Source organism: Microtus ochrogaster, chromosome 26 (genome assembly GCF_000317375.1).
Source record: "Microtus ochrogaster isolate Prairie Vole_2 chromosome 26, MicOch1.0, whole genome shotgun sequence".
NCBI classification, from domain to species: Eukaryota; Metazoa; Chordata; class Mammalia; order Rodentia; family Cricetidae; genus Microtus; species Microtus ochrogaster.
In genome coordinates this window covers 4258052-4277210 of record NC_022025.1, presented here as the reverse complement: position 1 = coordinate 4277210, position 19159 = coordinate 4258052, and the positions used below count along the sequence as shown (strand labels likewise).

At 39.2% G+C, this 19159-nt stretch overlaps 1 protein-coding gene across 5 annotated transcripts in view; it reads right to left on the bottom strand.

The window, feature by feature from the left end:
• Akap9 (A-kinase anchoring protein 9) overlaps positions 1-13543 on the bottom strand; it is a 132126-nt gene extending 118583 nt beyond the window's left edge. For 3 of the 5 annotated variants that reach the window (XM_005358314.3, XM_026784674.1, XM_026784673.1), the window contains exons 1-3: positions 13320-13534; positions 3362-3574; positions 278-376 (exon numbers count right to left, since the gene is read on the bottom strand). In XM_005358314.3, the coding sequence (XP_005358371.1) occupies positions 278-376; positions 3362-3574; positions 13320-13373 (366 nt within the window). In that variant the 5' untranslated portion in view covers positions 13374-13534. Of the gene's footprint in view, positions 1-277; positions 377-3361; positions 3575-13319 lie in introns of all 5 variants that reach the window. The other 2 variants (XM_013350435.2, XM_013350436.2) reach the window with 2 other exon arrangements.
• Positions 13544-19159: the final 5616 nt, after the last annotated feature.

The window sequence follows — 19159 nt, the reverse complement described above, 5'->3', positions numbered from 1 at the left end:
GCTGGGGATGACCTCCACGGCAGAGTGTCTGCTGAGCACTCACAGAGGCTGGGGATGACCTCCATAGCAGAGTGTCTGCTGAGCACTCACAGATAATTACATAAAAACACTCAATTAATTAAGAGTAGAAAGGAACCTCCTCTAAATGATAAAGTACATCTCCAGAAAGCCCTAAATATAAAACTTGCTACACAAGTTAAGCAGATACTCAAGGGACTGGGGGCTGAATGTTCCCGCTAAACAACAGTGATATGTTCTCAACACTTTAAAAACAAACCTGTATTACATCAATTGATTTGATGTGTGTGTGCAGCACAGGCATGGAAGGCATATGACAACTTTCAGGAGCTGGTTCTCTCCTTTCACCATGTGGGTCCTAGGAATGGAATGCAGGTCATAAGGTCTGGCAGCAAGTTGTTTTCATTTATTGATTCTTTTGTTTTGTTTGCTTGTTTTTCCCAAGACAGGATCTTACTATGCAGCTCTAACTGTCCTAGAAGTTGCTGTATAGGCCAGGTTGGCCTAGAAATCAGAGATCCTCTTGCTTCTGCCTCTCTAATGCTGGGGTTAGAGGTGTGCACCATTATGTCCAGCCAGCAAGTAACTCTATTCGCTCAACCATCTCACTGAACCTTCACCATTTCTTTTCAAAAATTAAAAAGTTTGTACATCAAAGTATAGTATCAAGATTTTAAAAAAGGATATTTAGAGATTATATATTTAAGAATACAGTTGATTTTCTTTTTTCAGACTCTTGATTTCATGAAGTCACCTCCTTAATAAAACTTATTTGCTAGCCCCAAATCAATACTCATAACATCTATTAGGTCATTTGAGGACATGAGCAGAACAGGGAAAATTTAGAGTGACCCAAGGTAGATACACTGGATAACACAGAACAGGGCGACAGTTGCTTTCTTGTTTTCACAATGTAAAGTCGGTATCCTTCCAGGGCTCATAGTGGCACATTTTGGCACTTTTTAATTACTGGTTTTACTGTTTAAAAATGACCTCAAATATCAAGTTTAAGTGCTGTCTAGTGTTTCTCGGAACAGCAATGTTGTGGCATGCCTTATAGAGGAAAGGTGTGTTAGTTAAGTTTTGCTCGGGCATGATCTCTAGTGTGTATGTTCCTGTTTCAAGCTCTTATTCAATACACACATTAACCACAATTCAATAATGATTCAACAATATATAATAAATTAGGAGTCTTGAATCATAAATACACATAAAAGGTAACAAGTGTGGTGATTGTTTTTGTTTTAACAAATAAAGTTTACCTGAAGATCAGAGTGCAGAACTAAGCCACTAGAAGCCAAGCAGTGGTGGCACACAATCCTGATTTAATCTCAGGCAGACAGATCTCTGTTAGTTTAAAGGCCACCCTGGGCACATAAAATTGATCCAGTCTAAAAGAGAAACAGAGCTCACACAAAGGTGATCCCAGCACTACAGGAGTGATATGGCTCGGAGCAGAGAGGGATATACGGCGGCAGGAGACTGCCCTGCCTGGCCTGGCTGGTTGTGTGTAAATGAGGAGCTCACTGCAGTCTGAGGAGGAAGTTTGATCACCCTTTTGGTCTGAGCATTGGTAGAGGTAAGAACTCTAGTGGTTAGCTGCTCTGCTTCTCTGATCCTTCAGTTTTCACCCCAATAGCTGACTCCGAGTTTTTATTATTAAGTACAATTAGAATTCATGCTATTGCTTGGGCTTTCATCCTAGACTGTTTCAGAGTAGAGAAAGAGAGCTGAAACTAGGCATGCCTGCATTTCTTCTCTCTGGGCTGTTAGATGCAATAGGACTAGCTAGCTACCTTGGGTCTGACTTCCCTGCAATGGTGGACTAGAACCTGGAATAAGTCAAATGAACTCTCCCACTGCAAGTTGCTTTACTGGTTATTTATTACAACAGAAATGAAACAAGGCCACCCACTTCAGTCTCCACCTGCTCAGCTCCTCACTCTCCTTTTGAAGCCATATTCCCATACTTCCAAGAGACATACATAGTGACTGGATTTTATGGGGAATAGAACATGTCTCCATTGCACATCTGGGTAGCGACCGAAGCTTAAAATCCCTGGACTGGCTGGTTGTGTGTCAATCTGACACAAGCTAGCGTCATCAGAGAAAAGGCCTCCATGAGGTCCAGCTGGTAGGCATTTTCTTATTTAGTGATCAATGGGGAGGGCCCAGTCTATGGTGGGTGGTGCCATCCCTGGGCTGCTGGTCCTGGGTTCTATAAGAAAAATAAGCTGAGCAAGTCATGGGGAAGTAAGCCAGCAAGCAGCACTCCTCCATGGCCTCTGCATCAACTCCTGTCCTATTTGGGTTTCTGTCCTGAAATCCTTTAGTGATGAACAGAAATGTGAAAATGAAGTCGAATAAACCTTTCCTCCCCAACTTACTTTTTGGTCATGGTATTTCATCACAGCAACAGAAACCCTATACAATCCTTTTCTATTCTAATTTTATTTCTACATAAAATTACAAATAAATTACACAAAATTCAAATAATATCCATCCTCCCAACACTCTCATGAGAAACCCATCCCTCTCTCTCTGGTCTTGATTAGTGAGTCAACCACTTATCAACCATCTTGATCCATTCAAATTCCCATTTCAGAAAGTTGCCCATTAAACAAGGGGGTGGGGACTTGGGAAATTAGGATTCATTGGGCACTTTCTATGAGAATTTCCAAACTCAGAAATTACCACCACCCTACCCCATCACTTTGGGATTCATATGAAATTGAAGCTCCTGTTTCCAGATCTCACAACACACTGCTTCACTGTCTTTTATCTTTGTAAATGCTTTTCTTTCGGTGAAGAACTTGCTTCCTTGACTTTTTTTAACCTCTAGCTGACTCCCACTCATACTTTCTATATTACCCTTCCAAAGCTACCCAAGTTACACACACAAGGCTGGCTGTCGACCTTCTTCATATCTGCCTTCCTCAGCTTTGCATTGTGAGTGCTCAATAAATATTTGTTGAATGAAGCTCACAAAGCTCACTCAGAGGTCATTAAATACTTTAGGTCTAGCTACTAAAATATTGCTCAAATTTGCAAGAAGGGACAAAAGTCATCATTCAACCGCACAGTGTGCTGATGCCCACTCTCATTACACTAAGGTTCCACTCAGAACTATGCTGGAAATCTGGAGGCACTCACTTTAACAAAGACTCAGACCTATGCTGGAAATCTGGAGGCACTCACTTTAACAAAGACTCAGACCTATGCTGGAAATCTGGAGGCACTCACTTTAACAAAAGTCATCATTCAACTGCACAGTGTGCTGATGCCCACTCTCATTACACTAAGGTTCCGCTCAGACCTATGCTGGAAATCTGGAGGCACTCACTTTAACAAAGACTTCATTTTGCTTCTCTATTTGTCCAGCTCTCATGTTGGTGGAATCAGGATTCCCAGCTGATTCTACACACTGAGAACTATTTATGGAGGTCTCATTACTTTGTTGATTAATTTTTAAGCTGTGTACATCTTGTTTACTCTTTGAAACACTTTTCTTCTTTTTCCCTTCTCGTCGGGCTTGTCTTTCTCTATACTCAGCAAGCTATAGGGGGAAAAAAGAAAGCAGCATTATCATCTAAGATTTTTCTTTATCATTATTAAAACTCTGGGTCATTTTATTAAACTCAAACTATCACTAAAAACAAGTGACGAAACAAAGGATACTTGTCCTGTTCTTGATAGAGTCGTTACTATTACATGGCAAAGAAACTGGATGTTTCTGAATCAGGAATAAGAAATGAAAACGTCCGAAAGGAAAAAAAATCAGCTCAGAGTGAGAAAATAGGAAGTGAGGCACTCAGAGTATTATCTGTGGATTTTAACCCATCGGAAAGCATGACACACACACGGAGGTCAAGTGCATCCTTCATGGGTTTTCTGGGACTTTAACATTACACTAAAGATTATTCAAAAGATTTAGTTCTGACCGTGTTTTGTAGCCTTATCTATAAAGGAAAAAATAGAAATAATTTAAATTTCAGAGAATGATGCTTTCTTGTCCTCAGTCACTTGCATATCACCCTCAGGAGTCCTACAGCCTATAAAACTATATAGCCTAGTGTCACCTAGTCATACAATTTACTTACCATCCACACCACAATACCTTTCTTATTTTAAAGAGATGTTTAAACCTGGGTACCTCTTACTATAAATTAAAAGTCACTAATACTTAAGATGTCTTTTTTTAAAAAGTAGCCAACAAAAATTAAAACAATGACACAGCAATCATTAAAATGTTGAACACTGATGAAAGTTACAAGAAAAATGGATGACTAGTAAAACATTTAGGGATAAAAGAGCAACAAACACTTTCAGCTACCATGGCAGAAAAAAAAAAAAAGAAAAGTCTTCTTTAATATTATACAACGTGTTACCACTGGGCCAGGACACACATAAAATACCAACATCTAGCCAGAACTATCATCCCGTATATAACTCAATGAACCCTTATTAAAAATACTGCTTCAAACGACTAATGACAATACTTATGAAAAGTTATGACTATAAAACAGTACCACATATAATTATTATGAAAAGAAAATTATCTACACCTCTCCTTAATAGAGACAAAACAGGCTTCAACCATCAACAATTATATCTAATTTAGATTGGAACAACGTTGAACCCTTATTAAAAATACTGATTCAAACAACTAATGACAATACTTATGACAAAATTATAACTATAAAACAGTTCTACAGTATAATAATTATGAGAAGAAAATCATCTACACCTCTCCTTAATAGAGACAAAACAGCTTCAGGCTTCAACCATCGACAATTATATCTAGCTTGGATTTTAGTAACACTATACTCACAGCCATAATCAATCAAATCATGAAAAAGACTGTATAACAACTCTGCTGTGTTTCACGACTTGAACTAAAGGTGTGTTCCACTATACTTAATTTCTCTTCGGGTGTGCTGGCCTGAGTGTAGGGACCATCCTTCAGGATGTCTGAAGCTTGCCTGAACTTACTACTTCAATGCTATGATTCATAATACAAGGACATCTGTTCAACTATGTTCATAGCAGCATTATTTGTAATAGCCAGAACCTGGAAACAACCTAGATGCCCCTCAACTGAAGAATGGAAAAACAAACTGTGGCACATTTACATATTAGAGTACTACTTAGCAGTAAAATAACAATGACATCTTGAATTTTGCATGCAAATGAATGGAATTAGAAAAAAAAATCCTGAGTTAACCCAGACCCAGAAAGATAAACATGGAATGTACTTACTCATAAGTGGGTACCAGCTATACACAAAGGATACTGAGCCTATAGTTCATGATCCTAAAAAAGCTAATAAGATGAACTCTAAGCAAAACATTTATATATATATATATCTCCATCCATCCATCCACCTGGAAAGTTGAAATAGACAAGATCACCTGACAAAATGGGAGCATAGGGGAAGGAGGATAAGGGAGGGAGGATAGGTAAAAGGAGGGGAGGGAGAAGGAGGGAGGAGAACATGAGGGAACAGGATGGTCGAGATGGAGGAAGGACAGAGATGAGAGCAAGGAAAGACGTATCTTGATTGAGGGAGCCATGATGGGGCTAGCAGGAAAATTAGCTCTATGGAAATTCCCAGGAATCTACAAGGATGACCCCAGCTAAGACCCTAAGCAATGGAGGAGAGGGAGCCCAAACTTGCCTTGCCTTGTAGTCAGACTGATGAATATCTTAAATGTCACCATAGAACCTTCATCCAGCAACTGATTGAAACACAGAGACCTTCACTGGAGCACTGGACTGAGCTCCCAAAGTCCAGTTGAAGAGTGGGAGGAGTGAGAATATGAGCAAAGAGGTCAAGACCATGATGGGTTCACCCACTGAAACAGTCTACCTGAGCTAATGGGAGCTCACCAGCTCCAGTTGGACGGGGAAGGAACAAGCATAGGACCAAACTAGTCCCTCTGAATGTGGTTGACAGTTGCATGGCTGGGGCAGACTGGGGGCCATTGGCAGTGGCACCAGGATTTGTCACTGCTGCTTGTACTGGTTTTTTGGCAACCCATTCTCTTTGGATGGGTATCTTGCTCAGCCTGGATATAGTAGGGAGGGCCTTTGACTTTCCCCAAAGCAATATACCTTACCCTCTCTGTGGAGTAGATGGGGGGATGGTTGAAAGGAGTTAGATAGAGGGAATGGGAGGAGGGGAGTGGGAGCTTGGATTGGTGTGTATAATGAAAAGGGACAGTTTATTTTCATTAAAAATAAAAAGAAAAAAGAAAAGAGAAAATGAGTGTATAGCAACTTTGATGTGTTTCATGACTTGAACTACAGGTGTTTTCCCCTAACTTAACTTCTCTTCGAGTGAGCTTGTGAGGAGTGTGTGCAGGTGTGCTGGCCCGAGTGTAGGTATCACTCTTCAGGATGCGTGAAGCTGGCCTGAAGCTACTGCCTCAGTGGTCAGTGAATCACCACTTCAGGCAACCTCCTGCCTCCATCTATGTCTCCCCTCACCCAAAAGGTTAGAAACTCACACCACAAAGCCTGGCTTTTACATGGATGCCGAGGACCTGAACTTTTGCTTGTGCAAGCAAGCAACTTTACATACTGAGCCATTTCCCTAGTCTAAATTTCCTTTTTATAAAATTTCTTTTATATGAAACCACCACTTCTTAAATATGAGCTCTTTAATCACACGGAAGAAAATATGAGCCTTCAAAAAAAAAGGAAAGAAATATACAACCAGAATTACTATAACTATTAACTACATTAATTACAAAAATAGCTGATAAGTAATTATATAATTGACTAACACAGTATCATCAATGATGTTGTGGAACAGCAGTCTACCTTTTCACTTGTATTTTAAATAAATGCTGATTGGCCAATAGCCAGGTAGGAAGTATAGGTGGGCAGCCAGGCAGGAAGTAGAGGCAGGGCAACGAGAATTCTGGGAAGAGGAAAGATACAGTATGCAGTCGTGACCCAGACACAGAGGAAGCCAGTCATAGAACAAGCAAGATGTGACTGCCTCACCGAAAAGGTACCAAGCCCTGTGGTTAACACAGACAAGTATTATGGGCTAATATAAGAGTTAATAAAAAGCCTGAGCTAAAAGGCCGATCAGTTTATAATTAATACAGACCTCTGTGTATTTCCTTGTGACTGAACAGCTGCCTGACCAGGCAGGACCAAGTGGGACAGAAACTCAGTCAACAAATGGTGCACAACATTTGGACAACTCATCCACAAAAAACCTGAGAGAGCTTGGGAAGTAATTCTAGACAGAAAAGAATAGAGTTAAGCATGATAGAGGCACTTTCTCGGGTGGGCTCTGTTTGTTAGAGAGGCTTCCTGACACAGCTTTAGCTGCAAAAACTTTGCAGCCTTTTTAAGAGGCTCTGCCACAAAACACTTAAATGGTGTTTATGAATAGCCTATAGCATGCTTCTTGGTGGTGGCACAGACCCTGAAACACCACAGAGTTGTGGCAATAAACATGGCTCTGGCCAGTACCTCCACCATGAAGCTAGATTCTCAAAAAGCTAAGGAATGGGTTGGATCCAGCCATCAGAATCACAGCTTTAGTCCTAGCCATACCGCTTAGCAAATTAAAGACTTATGTGGTCAGAAAAAGAGATACAGTAAAGATAGATTCAAAGACAAAAAAAACCCTCTAAACGGTTTAGAGTGTATTTAAAAATATATATAGGTTTGGGAGAGAAAAGAAAAAGATAAAGTCCTTAAAATAAAAAAGAAAGAGAGTAGTTGGGTGTGGTGGCACACACCTTTAATCCCGACACTTGGAAGGCAGAGGCAGACGGATCTCTGTGAGTTCAAGAACAACCTGGTCTACAGAGTGAGTGCCAGGACAGCCAGAGATAGACAGAGAAACCCTGTCTCAAAAAGCCAAAAATTAAAAATAAAAAGAGGTTAAAATAAAGCCATGTAAAGATGGGAAATACACAGAGTCTGGATAGTGCATATTGCTGTGTTGTCTTTGAAATGTATGGCTGCTGAGGAAGGAGCAACAGCTGCTAAAAGATGTGATTATAAATGCTGCTGGATTAATCCAGCCTAACAGAATTTTCCAGTTAGGGCTTGACTGTAATTCTAATTTTTTTTTAGGTCCCTGTAAGATTATCAGCGCCCCCAATCAGCAGGAAGCAGCCTGAAAAACTATGCCCATATTACTGAAAAAAAGGACTATGGATATTTTTCTTTGTTTACAGTGTTGGTTACAAGTTGTTACTTGTAATGGTCAGGAGAAAAGTTAAAAAAAAACAAACAAAAAAAACGAGATTCAATTCAGAGTTCTTGTTTTAAAAAAGAAAAAAACAGGGGTGGGGAAAGTACTGTGGGACAATGTTCTGTACACTGTCACTTATATTTTAAATAAATGCTGATTGGCCAATAGCCAGGTAGGAAGTATAGGCGGGTGGCCAGGCAGGAAGTAGAGGCAGGGCAACGAGAATTCTGGGAAGAGGAAAGATACAGTCTGCAGTCGTGACCCAGACACAGAGGAAGCCAGACATAGAGCAAGCAAGATGTGACTGCCTCACCAAAAAGGTACCAAGCCACCTGGTTAACACAGACAAGTATTATGGGCTAATATAAGTTATAAGAGTTAACAAAAACCCTGAGCTAAAAGGCCATCAGTTTATAATTAATACAGACCTCTGTGTATTTCCTTATGACTGAAGGGCTGCCTGACCAGGCAGTATCAGATGGGAAAGAAACCCCTGTCAACAAATATCACCATCAAACACTAAATAATACAGTATTTCTAAACTTTACCAACTATAGAAGAATATACATAGGATGCCCATTTTTTAAAGATATTCATTCAGCAATAACATATAGCAGTTACTAGTGCCATATAATATAAAAATAAACTACACCACAGTTTTCCCAAGTTATTTAGCAACTCCACAGGTGTTCTATTTCTTGTCTGCTTGAAGAACAGGTGCAGAGTCAGCTGCCTCTTTGTACAGTATTCAGCCCCTGAAATACACTTAGAAGGCTTTGTAGGATGGAAGATTCATTCTTAAAAATCAAGTGACTGGGTTGCTGTTAAAATACTATCTGTAAATAGAATCAAAAGTCCAGGCTTATCATTTAAAAAGCAAAGATCCCTCAGGGAGAATGCAATGCCAAAAATTACTACGAATGGCATTCTTACCAGCACACTCCAGAAGCTGCTTACACTACCATACTCTCATTAAAATACATCACCAGCAGAGGAGTTTAGGATTAAGATTCTGTTTCAAACTCCAACTCTTTTAGTGCATACAAATCATTTATATCTAGTGTTTATTCAAATGTAAGTACACAGTATAAGTACACAGATAAAAATACCAAATTATGGCAAGTTTGACTGAAAAGCAGAGGTAACAGTATGCATTACTGAATCCAATGGAAAGACATACATGGACAAATATCCATGTAATAGAATAATCAGTCCTACAACTGCATTTGGAACAGGACAGTTCTAAAGCCATAAAATTACAAAGACACTGTTTTCAGTCTGTTATAGTGGATTATATGCAGTCTTTGCGGGGGGGGGGGGGCGGTTAACTAAGCATAAGGCTCTATGAGGGCAAGGATTTTAATTCAATTCTTTATACTCAACACTTAGACAAGACTCAGTAAGTGTATGTGGAATAAAAGGAAAACCATCACTAAGGGATGACACATCTAAGCAATAGTTTTAACCTCTTAATAACTGAGAAGACCTAACACAAAGCATGCCGAACTCCACAGGTCCCATGGCTTCAGAAATGGATAAAAATATTTTAATTACTCATTAAATTAATGAAAATTATAAAACTACCCTTCCAACTATAATCTTTCTCTTTTCTTAAAAAAAATTAAAAATTCAAATTCTCAGAAAAATACTATGTACAAAAACTTCCTGGAGAGAATTCTGTTCAATTAAAAATTAAAGAAAAAAAGATCATATTATATTCAGTTTCTTTTAGCTTTTTTACTTTAAACGTGAAAGAAAAGTTAACAGACATAAAAGGCTACTCTGTTAGGTTAACCACCTAACACTGAAACGATACACTTTAATTCACTGAGAAAACATTTATTCTAAAACACCCTGGGAATTCAGACAGCAGCCATCTGTGTTTGCCATTTGGAAGCCAATTATAAAAATGTTAGCATATGCAGTCACAGAAATAGTTGCAAGATTTACTGGAAAGATACTGTGTCCATATACATTTGTAGTGCAAAACTGTTTCAGATCCCAAGCAAGTGTCTTACTCTAACTAGAACAAGAATAAGTGACTAAACAATCATGTATTTCTAAACTCAAAAATTATGTTATAAATGATCATTCCCAGCAAAAAAAAAAAAAAAGAATTTTCAGAACATACTATGAGATGTGAAAATATGTTAATTTCTATAGTAACATTTTTAAAACTTTATAATCTGCTTAGCTATGTTCACTGAGAGTTGGCAAAGCTCATTAGTCAAAATATGTGTTCCTAACATTAGGGCCTTTTAATAAGGCCAAACTATTATTTCATCAGATTGTGAAAATTAAATGAAATAAAGGTTTGAGTATTATTTCTACAAACTGGACTGGCTGTGGCGATACACTTAATCCCACCACTCATGAGGCAGAGGAAGAGGCAGGCAGATCTCTTCAGTTTTTGGTCTATATAGTGAGTTCCAGGTCAGCGTGTGTGTGTGTGTGTGTGTGTGTGTGTGTGTGTGTAAAGGCTTTAATGCCTTCTTTACATAACAATGAATATATTACTGCTATGATAGAAACACCTGTTTGAAAATTGATGCACTACTAGGAAAGAGCCTTTTCAGAGGTCAGCTATGACAAACACATTCTTTTAACCGTTACCACTACTTTTACTACCAAAGCTATTCTATGTCCAGTTGCTCATCTGTCTCCTCATTACCTGGGCTTTGTTCTTCTTTGAGGTTTCACAGCAGACTAATAACCCGTTTCTGGGTTCTTTGGTCAATGCAAATTTAAAACAGCTAATTAGGAGAAAAGGAATACGAAAGGAACAAGGCCAGGGGACCACGTCCAAACAAATGAGAACTGGCAGTAAGAGCTAAGGAAAAGGAACTGAAAAGGCGATCCACGGGGCCTGGTGGCACACATCTATAGGTCCCAGCACTCAGGAGGAGCAGGAGTTCAAGGCCAGTCTGGGATGCATGACACTTTTCCTAAGAAAACAAAAAACAAAGGACATTCACAAATGCCAAATAATACAGAACTCTACAATATAAGCTGTACTGGAGTAAAACACTACAGGTTCAGGATCACACCAAAGTAGGAAACTTAGGTAACACTGTCATGATCTTCTGTGAGACGCTCATGTCAGAGAGCACATACTCTATTTGATAAGGCTTTATTATTTTTAAAATTGGTATTTGAATTTTTTTTTTACCTGATCATAACAGAAATATTTTAGATCTGGGGAGATGGCTTAGAATAGTAAAAGCAACACTTACACAAGCTTTTGGTGCTTTCCCTCAGATATCTCCTGTGTCAGTTATTTTTGTTATTTCTTACTGCTTATTAGACATAATTATCATCTTTTATAACATAGTTTCCTAAGTCACAATTCTTAAATCTTTTTCTGGTAAATTGATAAATCGTTCCAATGACAATTTTATATACAGCACATAAATGAACATTTTAAAAGTAGCTTGTCATGTATACATTATAGAATATATTTTATGAAATGTTTTATGCCAGCCTAAATCCTGCACAGGAGAATAAACTATAGTATATAGAATGAAAATAATCCTACAAAGACTTTGAGTTTGGAAAATGCCCACCAATAGTGCTAGGATTTAAAATGTTACTTCCCAAAGGTTATGTGTGTAAAGGGACACATGGAGAAGTGATGACTAATTTAATTGTAAACATCATTGGCTTAAGAAACACGTAAGGTGTGAGTGAGATGAACTGTGTGTCTGTGAGGGTGTTTTCAGTGAGTGGTAAACAAGTAGGAAAGACCCATCCTGACTGTGAGCAGCACCAACTATAAAATATGGAGAAACAAGCTTATAAACCTATTTTGGGGAGAGATTTTACATGTTCTTTTCTTATGCCAGCAATGGACAACTTCTCTAAGAGTTCTGAATTAAGTGATCGTCATACTTATAAAGAGGACTCATTTCTTATTCTGTTCATTCTATAAATATTTATTGAATAATTATTCTGTTAGATAATTTTAAGTTGTATTAACATAATAATGAGCCTCTTTATATAACGTTTAGGGAAATGAACAATATTTAAAATATTTTACCAAAATGTGAAAGATAAAATCACCCTAACCGCAGATAATTGTCGCTTATGTCAAGTACAATACAGAAAAGCAGTTTAAAACAATGTGATCGTCCCCAGGTATGACTGCTAAAAACGAGGTCTTTTACTTCATTTTAGGGAGCAAGGTCAATAGGTAAGCCCAAACTGGCAATTTTATTAAGAAATCATTATATTCCATTCATGTTGTGTCGAATTATTCATTAAGCCCACTGAAGGATACCTAGATATAATTCTTGATTGTTTATATGTCTCGCCATACACGCACGCCCACACAAAAATCAAACTCACCAAATACATAACATTTACTACACACTATCAAATACATAACATTAAATAGGAATTCTGTTGGTATTGCTTAATTTATAGACCCTTTCGATGGTCAGATGTTCCATTCCACACGCTACAAAAGCTCACGTGCCATGACAAAGACCTCCAACACAAGCATACAAAAATAAATAAATAAATAAAACGCTTCTAAAAATGCCCCTGCAGCCAAGTTCACAGCTGGCACTTGTGGCACACTCAAGTCACTGCCGAGGCAGCTGTCACAGGTCAATCACACACACCCAAGAGTGCCAGCGTGACACCTAAAGCCGGCAGGCTGGTGATCAGCATACGGGTGTCCCTCAGGATTTAAAAAAAAGAAAGAAAGAAAGAAAGAAAAGAAAGGAAAAAAAAAACCTAAACACCCAGTCCGAAAAGCACAAAGCCTGAACGACTGTAAAACGCCCTTTAGAAAGTGAAAAGGGCAGAGGCTGCAAAGCAATTCGTAAGCAGTTCTTAGAGGGGCATAGGCGGCCACCTGCTCCTCGGGTTATCTGTGGCACCCGGGAGAAAGCAGCCGGGAGGTGCAGTCATCAGGTCTCCACCAGCAGTCAGGGGGGCGGCTCTCCCCAGCTTGAACCTCCACCCCTCCACCCCAATCCTGCCCCCCTCAACCCCCAGCCACCACCCCCAGCCTCCCCTCCCCCCGCCCCCGGACACCGCCTCCCGGAGCGGCCTGAGGCCGCCGTGCTCCTACCAAAGCCCCGCCTTGGGCGATCTTCCTCTGTCTCTCCTCGTCCTCGTCCTCCATGTCGTCTGCGGGGCAGGCAGGGAAAGGGTGGAGAGGAAAGATCTGTTCAGACGCCAGCGGACAGAGCTCCACGGCCGCCCGGCCGCCCGGGGCACGCTAAGCGCTCACCGGCGACTCGTGCCGGGTTGCACTAGCCCCTCCATCTCCGCCGCCATCTTCGTCTCCACGTAAACACACGGGGGTGGGCGGAGCTGGGCGGAGCGGGACGGGCAGTCTGCGCAGCCGCGAGCCTTGGCCCGGCAGGTGCTCGTGGCCTCGCTGCTCGCCCAGGTCGGAGGGTCCGCACGCAGCGGCCTGCCGCCTGCTCCTCCCGGGAGTCGGTGCTTCAAACACACAGCAGTGCATTTCCTAATTCGAGAGCAGCAGCTGCCTTGTAAGGAGAAGCCTCAGTGGGAAGTGCGGTGGCCAGGGCGGGACCCGCCTAGCAATCGTCTATCAGCCCAGGTGAACGGGGATCCGAGGGTTCTCTAGTCACCACCCCCAATCCCTCCTTCTTGTCCCCACCGGTTCCCGCCCACCCAAGGTCTCCTTCTAGGCGAGCAGGAAGAAGAGTTACTGCCTCCACAGGCTTCTTCCAGCTCTTTGTTCCAGAAGAGCAGAGACACTTCTCCCGGGGGCTTCTCCTTAGCAACCCTGCTCCTAAAGGAGCTTGATTTCGGAATCTGTGTTGAGAACGAACCCCGTCTACAACAACTTTCCAGCGTTAATGACCTTAAAACATCTCGTTCTTCTTTCCTATTTCTTCAATTCTATACCAGGCATTCAAAGCTGATGCCTAGAATAAAGCCAGGTTTTGTCCATCGTATAGGGATTGCCTTCCTATATTAATATCTCCTTCTTCAAGAAGTTGATCTTGGGAGATGCCCATACCTCTAGCCCTGTTCCATTGTTTAATGGTCTTAGTCTCTTCTTTCCACCAGGTCCTCCCCTGTAATTGCGGACCAAGCAAGCAAGACTGCTGTAACCAAGTCTCTCCACTCTTGAGAGATAATTTCATTACAAGTTGATCATGAGTTTAACATCTGCTTCATAAATCGTGAATGAATAATATATTCCTTGAGTCTCCTTAAATCTAACATTTGCCCAGAAGTTCATTCAGCTCTTACAGAGCCTTCAGGATATCTGTCATTTAAGGTTGCTGAATATATTAAGGTTGGTTGGTTGAAAGATTTGGGCTATTCCCTCTACCCTTATAATGCAGAAGTTGGTCCTTTAAATTCCTCTATCTGAATTTAAATGTCTCTATGGTCTGTTTTTAATAAACTTTTCTAAGGCATCTATCTTGGCACTCATATTTACCAAATATTTTAGAGATAAACCAAGAATTATCAAGATAGTCATTGACATTATGTCAATCCCAGTTAAGTTGATTTTCACTTAGTTTAATTGTTCCATTTTTAAATAATTCATTGCATAATCATACAGAGACCTAACTCTCTCCATCATCATAGTGGAAAAACTCTGTTTTAACTAATCCCTTCCTTTAAGAATTCCCAGTTTTCTCACCAAATTTGCCACTGCTGACGATGAAGATGTAAGTCTCAGTGCTTCTGCACAGAACAGTAGATGCCTGACTGGATTTCAAGACAGCTATCTCCTGTGGCAGCAGCCTGAAAAGGGGATCCAGGGAGAGCCCACCAGGAGATAAGAAAGGAAAACCCAGCCAGCAGGGGGTGACTCTGCCTGCCTGTAGCTCTGGCCTGTGCCAGTGGCTTTAAGATTACTGGAACAAAAGGAAATTTTTTTGTGAATTTGTGTTCCAAAAGTTGAGTGCCAGATGTAGCACAAATTATAACTGGTCTTAATAATAAAAACCCAGAGTCGGATATAGGGGTTAATACTGAAAGATCAGAGAAGCAGAGCAGCCAGCCACTATAGAGTTCTGACCTCTACCAATACTCAAACCAATGAGGGGATCCTTTCTCTAAGAATCCTCAGACTGACTCTCTCTAGGAAATCTCAGACTGCTCTGAGCTCCTGTCTCCCTCCATCTTACATTCCTATCTCCCCCAGCCATATCACTCCACATCTCCACATCCCTAGTGCTGGGATTAAAGGCTTGTGATCCCAAGTGCTAGGATCACCTTTGTGTGAGCTCTGTTTCTCTTTTAGACAGCAGATTCAATCTCGGGTAGCCCAGGGTGGTCTTGAACTCTCAGAGATTCATCTGCTTCTAGGCAGATTAAAGGTGTGTGCCACCACTGCCTGGCATCTGAGGCTAACTAGTTGCTTAGCTCTGCTGTTTGATCTTCAGGCAAGCTTTATTTATTAGATCACAAACAAAATATGACTACAGTTGTGTGTTTTCTCTCATCTTTTAAGGAGTCTAATGAATATATCTTACAAATACTACATGGCATTTTAAAAACAAGCAAAATAATATAAAATATTTATCCCTACACAGTTTCATCTTAGAAACTAGGAATATAAGTTACCATTGTGAAAGTCTATAAAACATTTTTGTTTCCAAAAGCCAAAATTAAAATAAAAAAACAACCTCTTTTAAAAAAGAAACAAATGAATCCCACTGTATACCAATATAATTACACTGAGGAAAAAATGAAGACACGATAGAATTTTTTGAAAAATATTTGAATCAAAAGAAACCATAGATATGAATAATACATATCGATGGATGTTAAAACCATCAGTTACAAGGCTGATAGGGAAGTTTATAAGGAAAAGATGAGACTATTTTTGCATCTGAGCCCCCTGGTCAGACTGACCATCAACCGGAAGTACCCTCACTACTGACACAATAGACTGCAAACTACAGCAGCACCAATGCACGTAGTTTTCATGCCTTAAGACTGAACTGGGCTGGACATGCTGGCACATCCTGGAACCCAGACACTAAGAGACAGAGGCAGGAGCGCCATCAATTCTAGCCAGCATATGTAACAAGACCCTGGCCACAGAGATACTGGAATATAGTAAGCCAAATTGTAATATAATTATATAGGAAACCAAGGTGGTATAATTCTAAGATAAATAATACTTGGCTGGAGAAATGGCTCAGTGGTAAAGTTATTTATCTGACAAGTGTGACAATTGTAATTTATTGATGCCACAAAGTTAGCCCCTCACCTCCACATGAACACAGCGGCATGTGCACCCTCCACGTCATGAACACACACTCACCACTTATACACACATCATGTACATACGTACATAAAAAGAGTAAATTTTAAAAAATTCCATAAGATCACAGTAACCAAATCTGAAGTGTGAGACTGTCAGTGACCACATGACTATCATTCGTTATGCTTTTTTCTAGCAGAAGGAGTTAAGGGACAGTCCTGAATGAAAAAGAAAAATATATGCTATATACTATTGAATTAATATATATTAAATATTAAAAAGAATACAAATATATAAACATATTTTTAGAATATATTCAAAATGGATTTTATTTAAATGTTTTTGATTGTCCTGATATAAACATATATTTAATATATAAACATATTTAAGTGAGGTTTGTGGATATAACTAAAATTTGGTCCTAACAACTAAAAAAAGAAAAAGAAGAAGAAGAATCAGTCTTCCCTAGTGATGAGTTCCCTAATTGGCTATTCAAATCATGTGGTCAGCCCTAAAACATATGCAGACATACAAGTCACTAGATAAACTCAATAGGTTGTATCTATATATTTATATGCATGTATACATGTAACAAAAATAAAGTAACAAAAAAACAAAAAATTAAAAAGAAGTCATGGATTTGAGAGGGAGGGGAAATACTGGATAGGTTAGAGGGATGAGGCCAAAGTTGAAAGTGATAAAAACACAGTATACAATTCTCAAAAAATTAAAAAATAAATGTTTGAAATAATGTTAGTTCTTTGAATATGTAGTATATATTAGATGATATTATAGAATTATTATTAATTTTAATAGAATAAAGCTGAAGTGGTATTTGTTGGTAGGAATTTAATTTTGATTGTTGGAAACCAATATCAAACATCATCAGTTTAGCTAGGCAGTAATGGCACATGCCTGTAGTCCCAACTCTCAGGAGGCAGAGGCAGGCAGATCTCTGTGAGTTCAAGACCAGACTGTTCTACAAGAGCTAGTTCCAGGACAGGCTCTAGAGAAACCCTGTTTTGAAAAATCAAAAAAAAAAATCAAAACACTCTTTAACGGTTTAAAAACCATTAGTTGGGCATGTACCAAACCAATAGTGATATATTTGATATTGACATGATTTGAGCATATCTGCATAACCTAAATAGTCATAAAAATAAATAGGAACCTATATAAATGTATTTTCAATATAGTACACTATATGTATAATTAATGATTTTACAAAATTTGTACTTATTTCTAATGTCTGATTAATGTTGCATTATTATATAGGAAGAAAAATAGGTTTACATGCTAATGCAACACAAAATTTAGTACTAAAATTTTAATTTTACAAAAATAACTAAATCAAGTGAAAGACTATCAGGGCTGGAAGCAAAGTGATGGATTACTGTATTCTAGTAGCAATAAGGAAAAAATTATAATCACAACATCCAAGACACTTGCAGCATAATTATGGCACGATGCTTAGAAACACTCTAGAAAAGGCAGATAAAATACATACTAAAAACATAGAAAGCCCAGTAGTAGCAGAAAATTATAAAGATACAGATATCCATGTACAAGAGTTTTAATCCCACAAAGACATGATGAGAAAATAAGTCTCATTTATATCATTATATCACACTTAAAATACCAAGAAAGAAACTAACTGCTAACTAATATGACTATGTCCAGCAAAGTTATCCTTTAAAAATCAAAGAACTAACAAAAAATATCCAAGATAAACATACCATTGAACAGTTTGTGACCAAGAAGCCAGCATTACAGAATATGCCTAAAGGAATCTTATACACAAATGCTGAAGAAAAATATGCAATTATGAGAAATCAAGGAAAAAAATCTCACTAAGAAAAGCAAATGAAAGACAAGGAAGAAAAACATGAAACGCTATTAACTCATCAAATTATCAAACCACAAAGACATAAAAGAGAAAAAAATTGAAATATAGAGAATTCATACAAAAAGCAGAAAACAACAATAACAAGACAATAGAGTATTTTCCCTGCCACAAGCCTCACTATATATATAGTCTGTACATACAGAGCTGTTTTAAAGGGACGGTCAGTAGGGCTCATGCAGGTAAGGACACTTGCTACACAAACCTGTTGACCCAAGTTTAACTCCACAGAGCTGTGTTCTGACCTTCACATGAACCCTGTAGCATACACCCTCTCTGTACCATGCATACACACATAATAATGAATAAACACATAAGTAGGAATTTCAAGTAGAGCTCTATTGAGAGCCGAGGTGATGGTGTTTGCTTAGGAGGCTTAAGCAAGGGTATTTCCCTTAAGTTCCAGGGCAAGACCAGCCTGAGTTACACAGTGAGTTTCATGCCAGACTAGGGTACAGAGTAGACCTTGTCTCAAAGAACTTTGTTCTTTAGAAAGAACCATATTAACTAATTGGATCAAAGAGTGAGCCCCAGCTGTCTGTGGTCCACAAGAAACAGACTACGAGTGAGAGAAGAGAAAGTGTTCCAATGGAACCTGAGGAAAAGTAGCAGTAGCCTTACTCATACCCGAAAAACTAGATTTCAGGCCAAGGTTAATCAGAAGTAAGAAAGAAGTCACAGCATGGACTGTGGATGTAGATCAACATCCGCACTTGCATACTTGCCTGCTTTTCACAAATTTACAGGCCCTGGTTCCCCAGTTCTCTCTCTCTCTCTCTCTCTCTCTCTCTCTCTCTCTCTC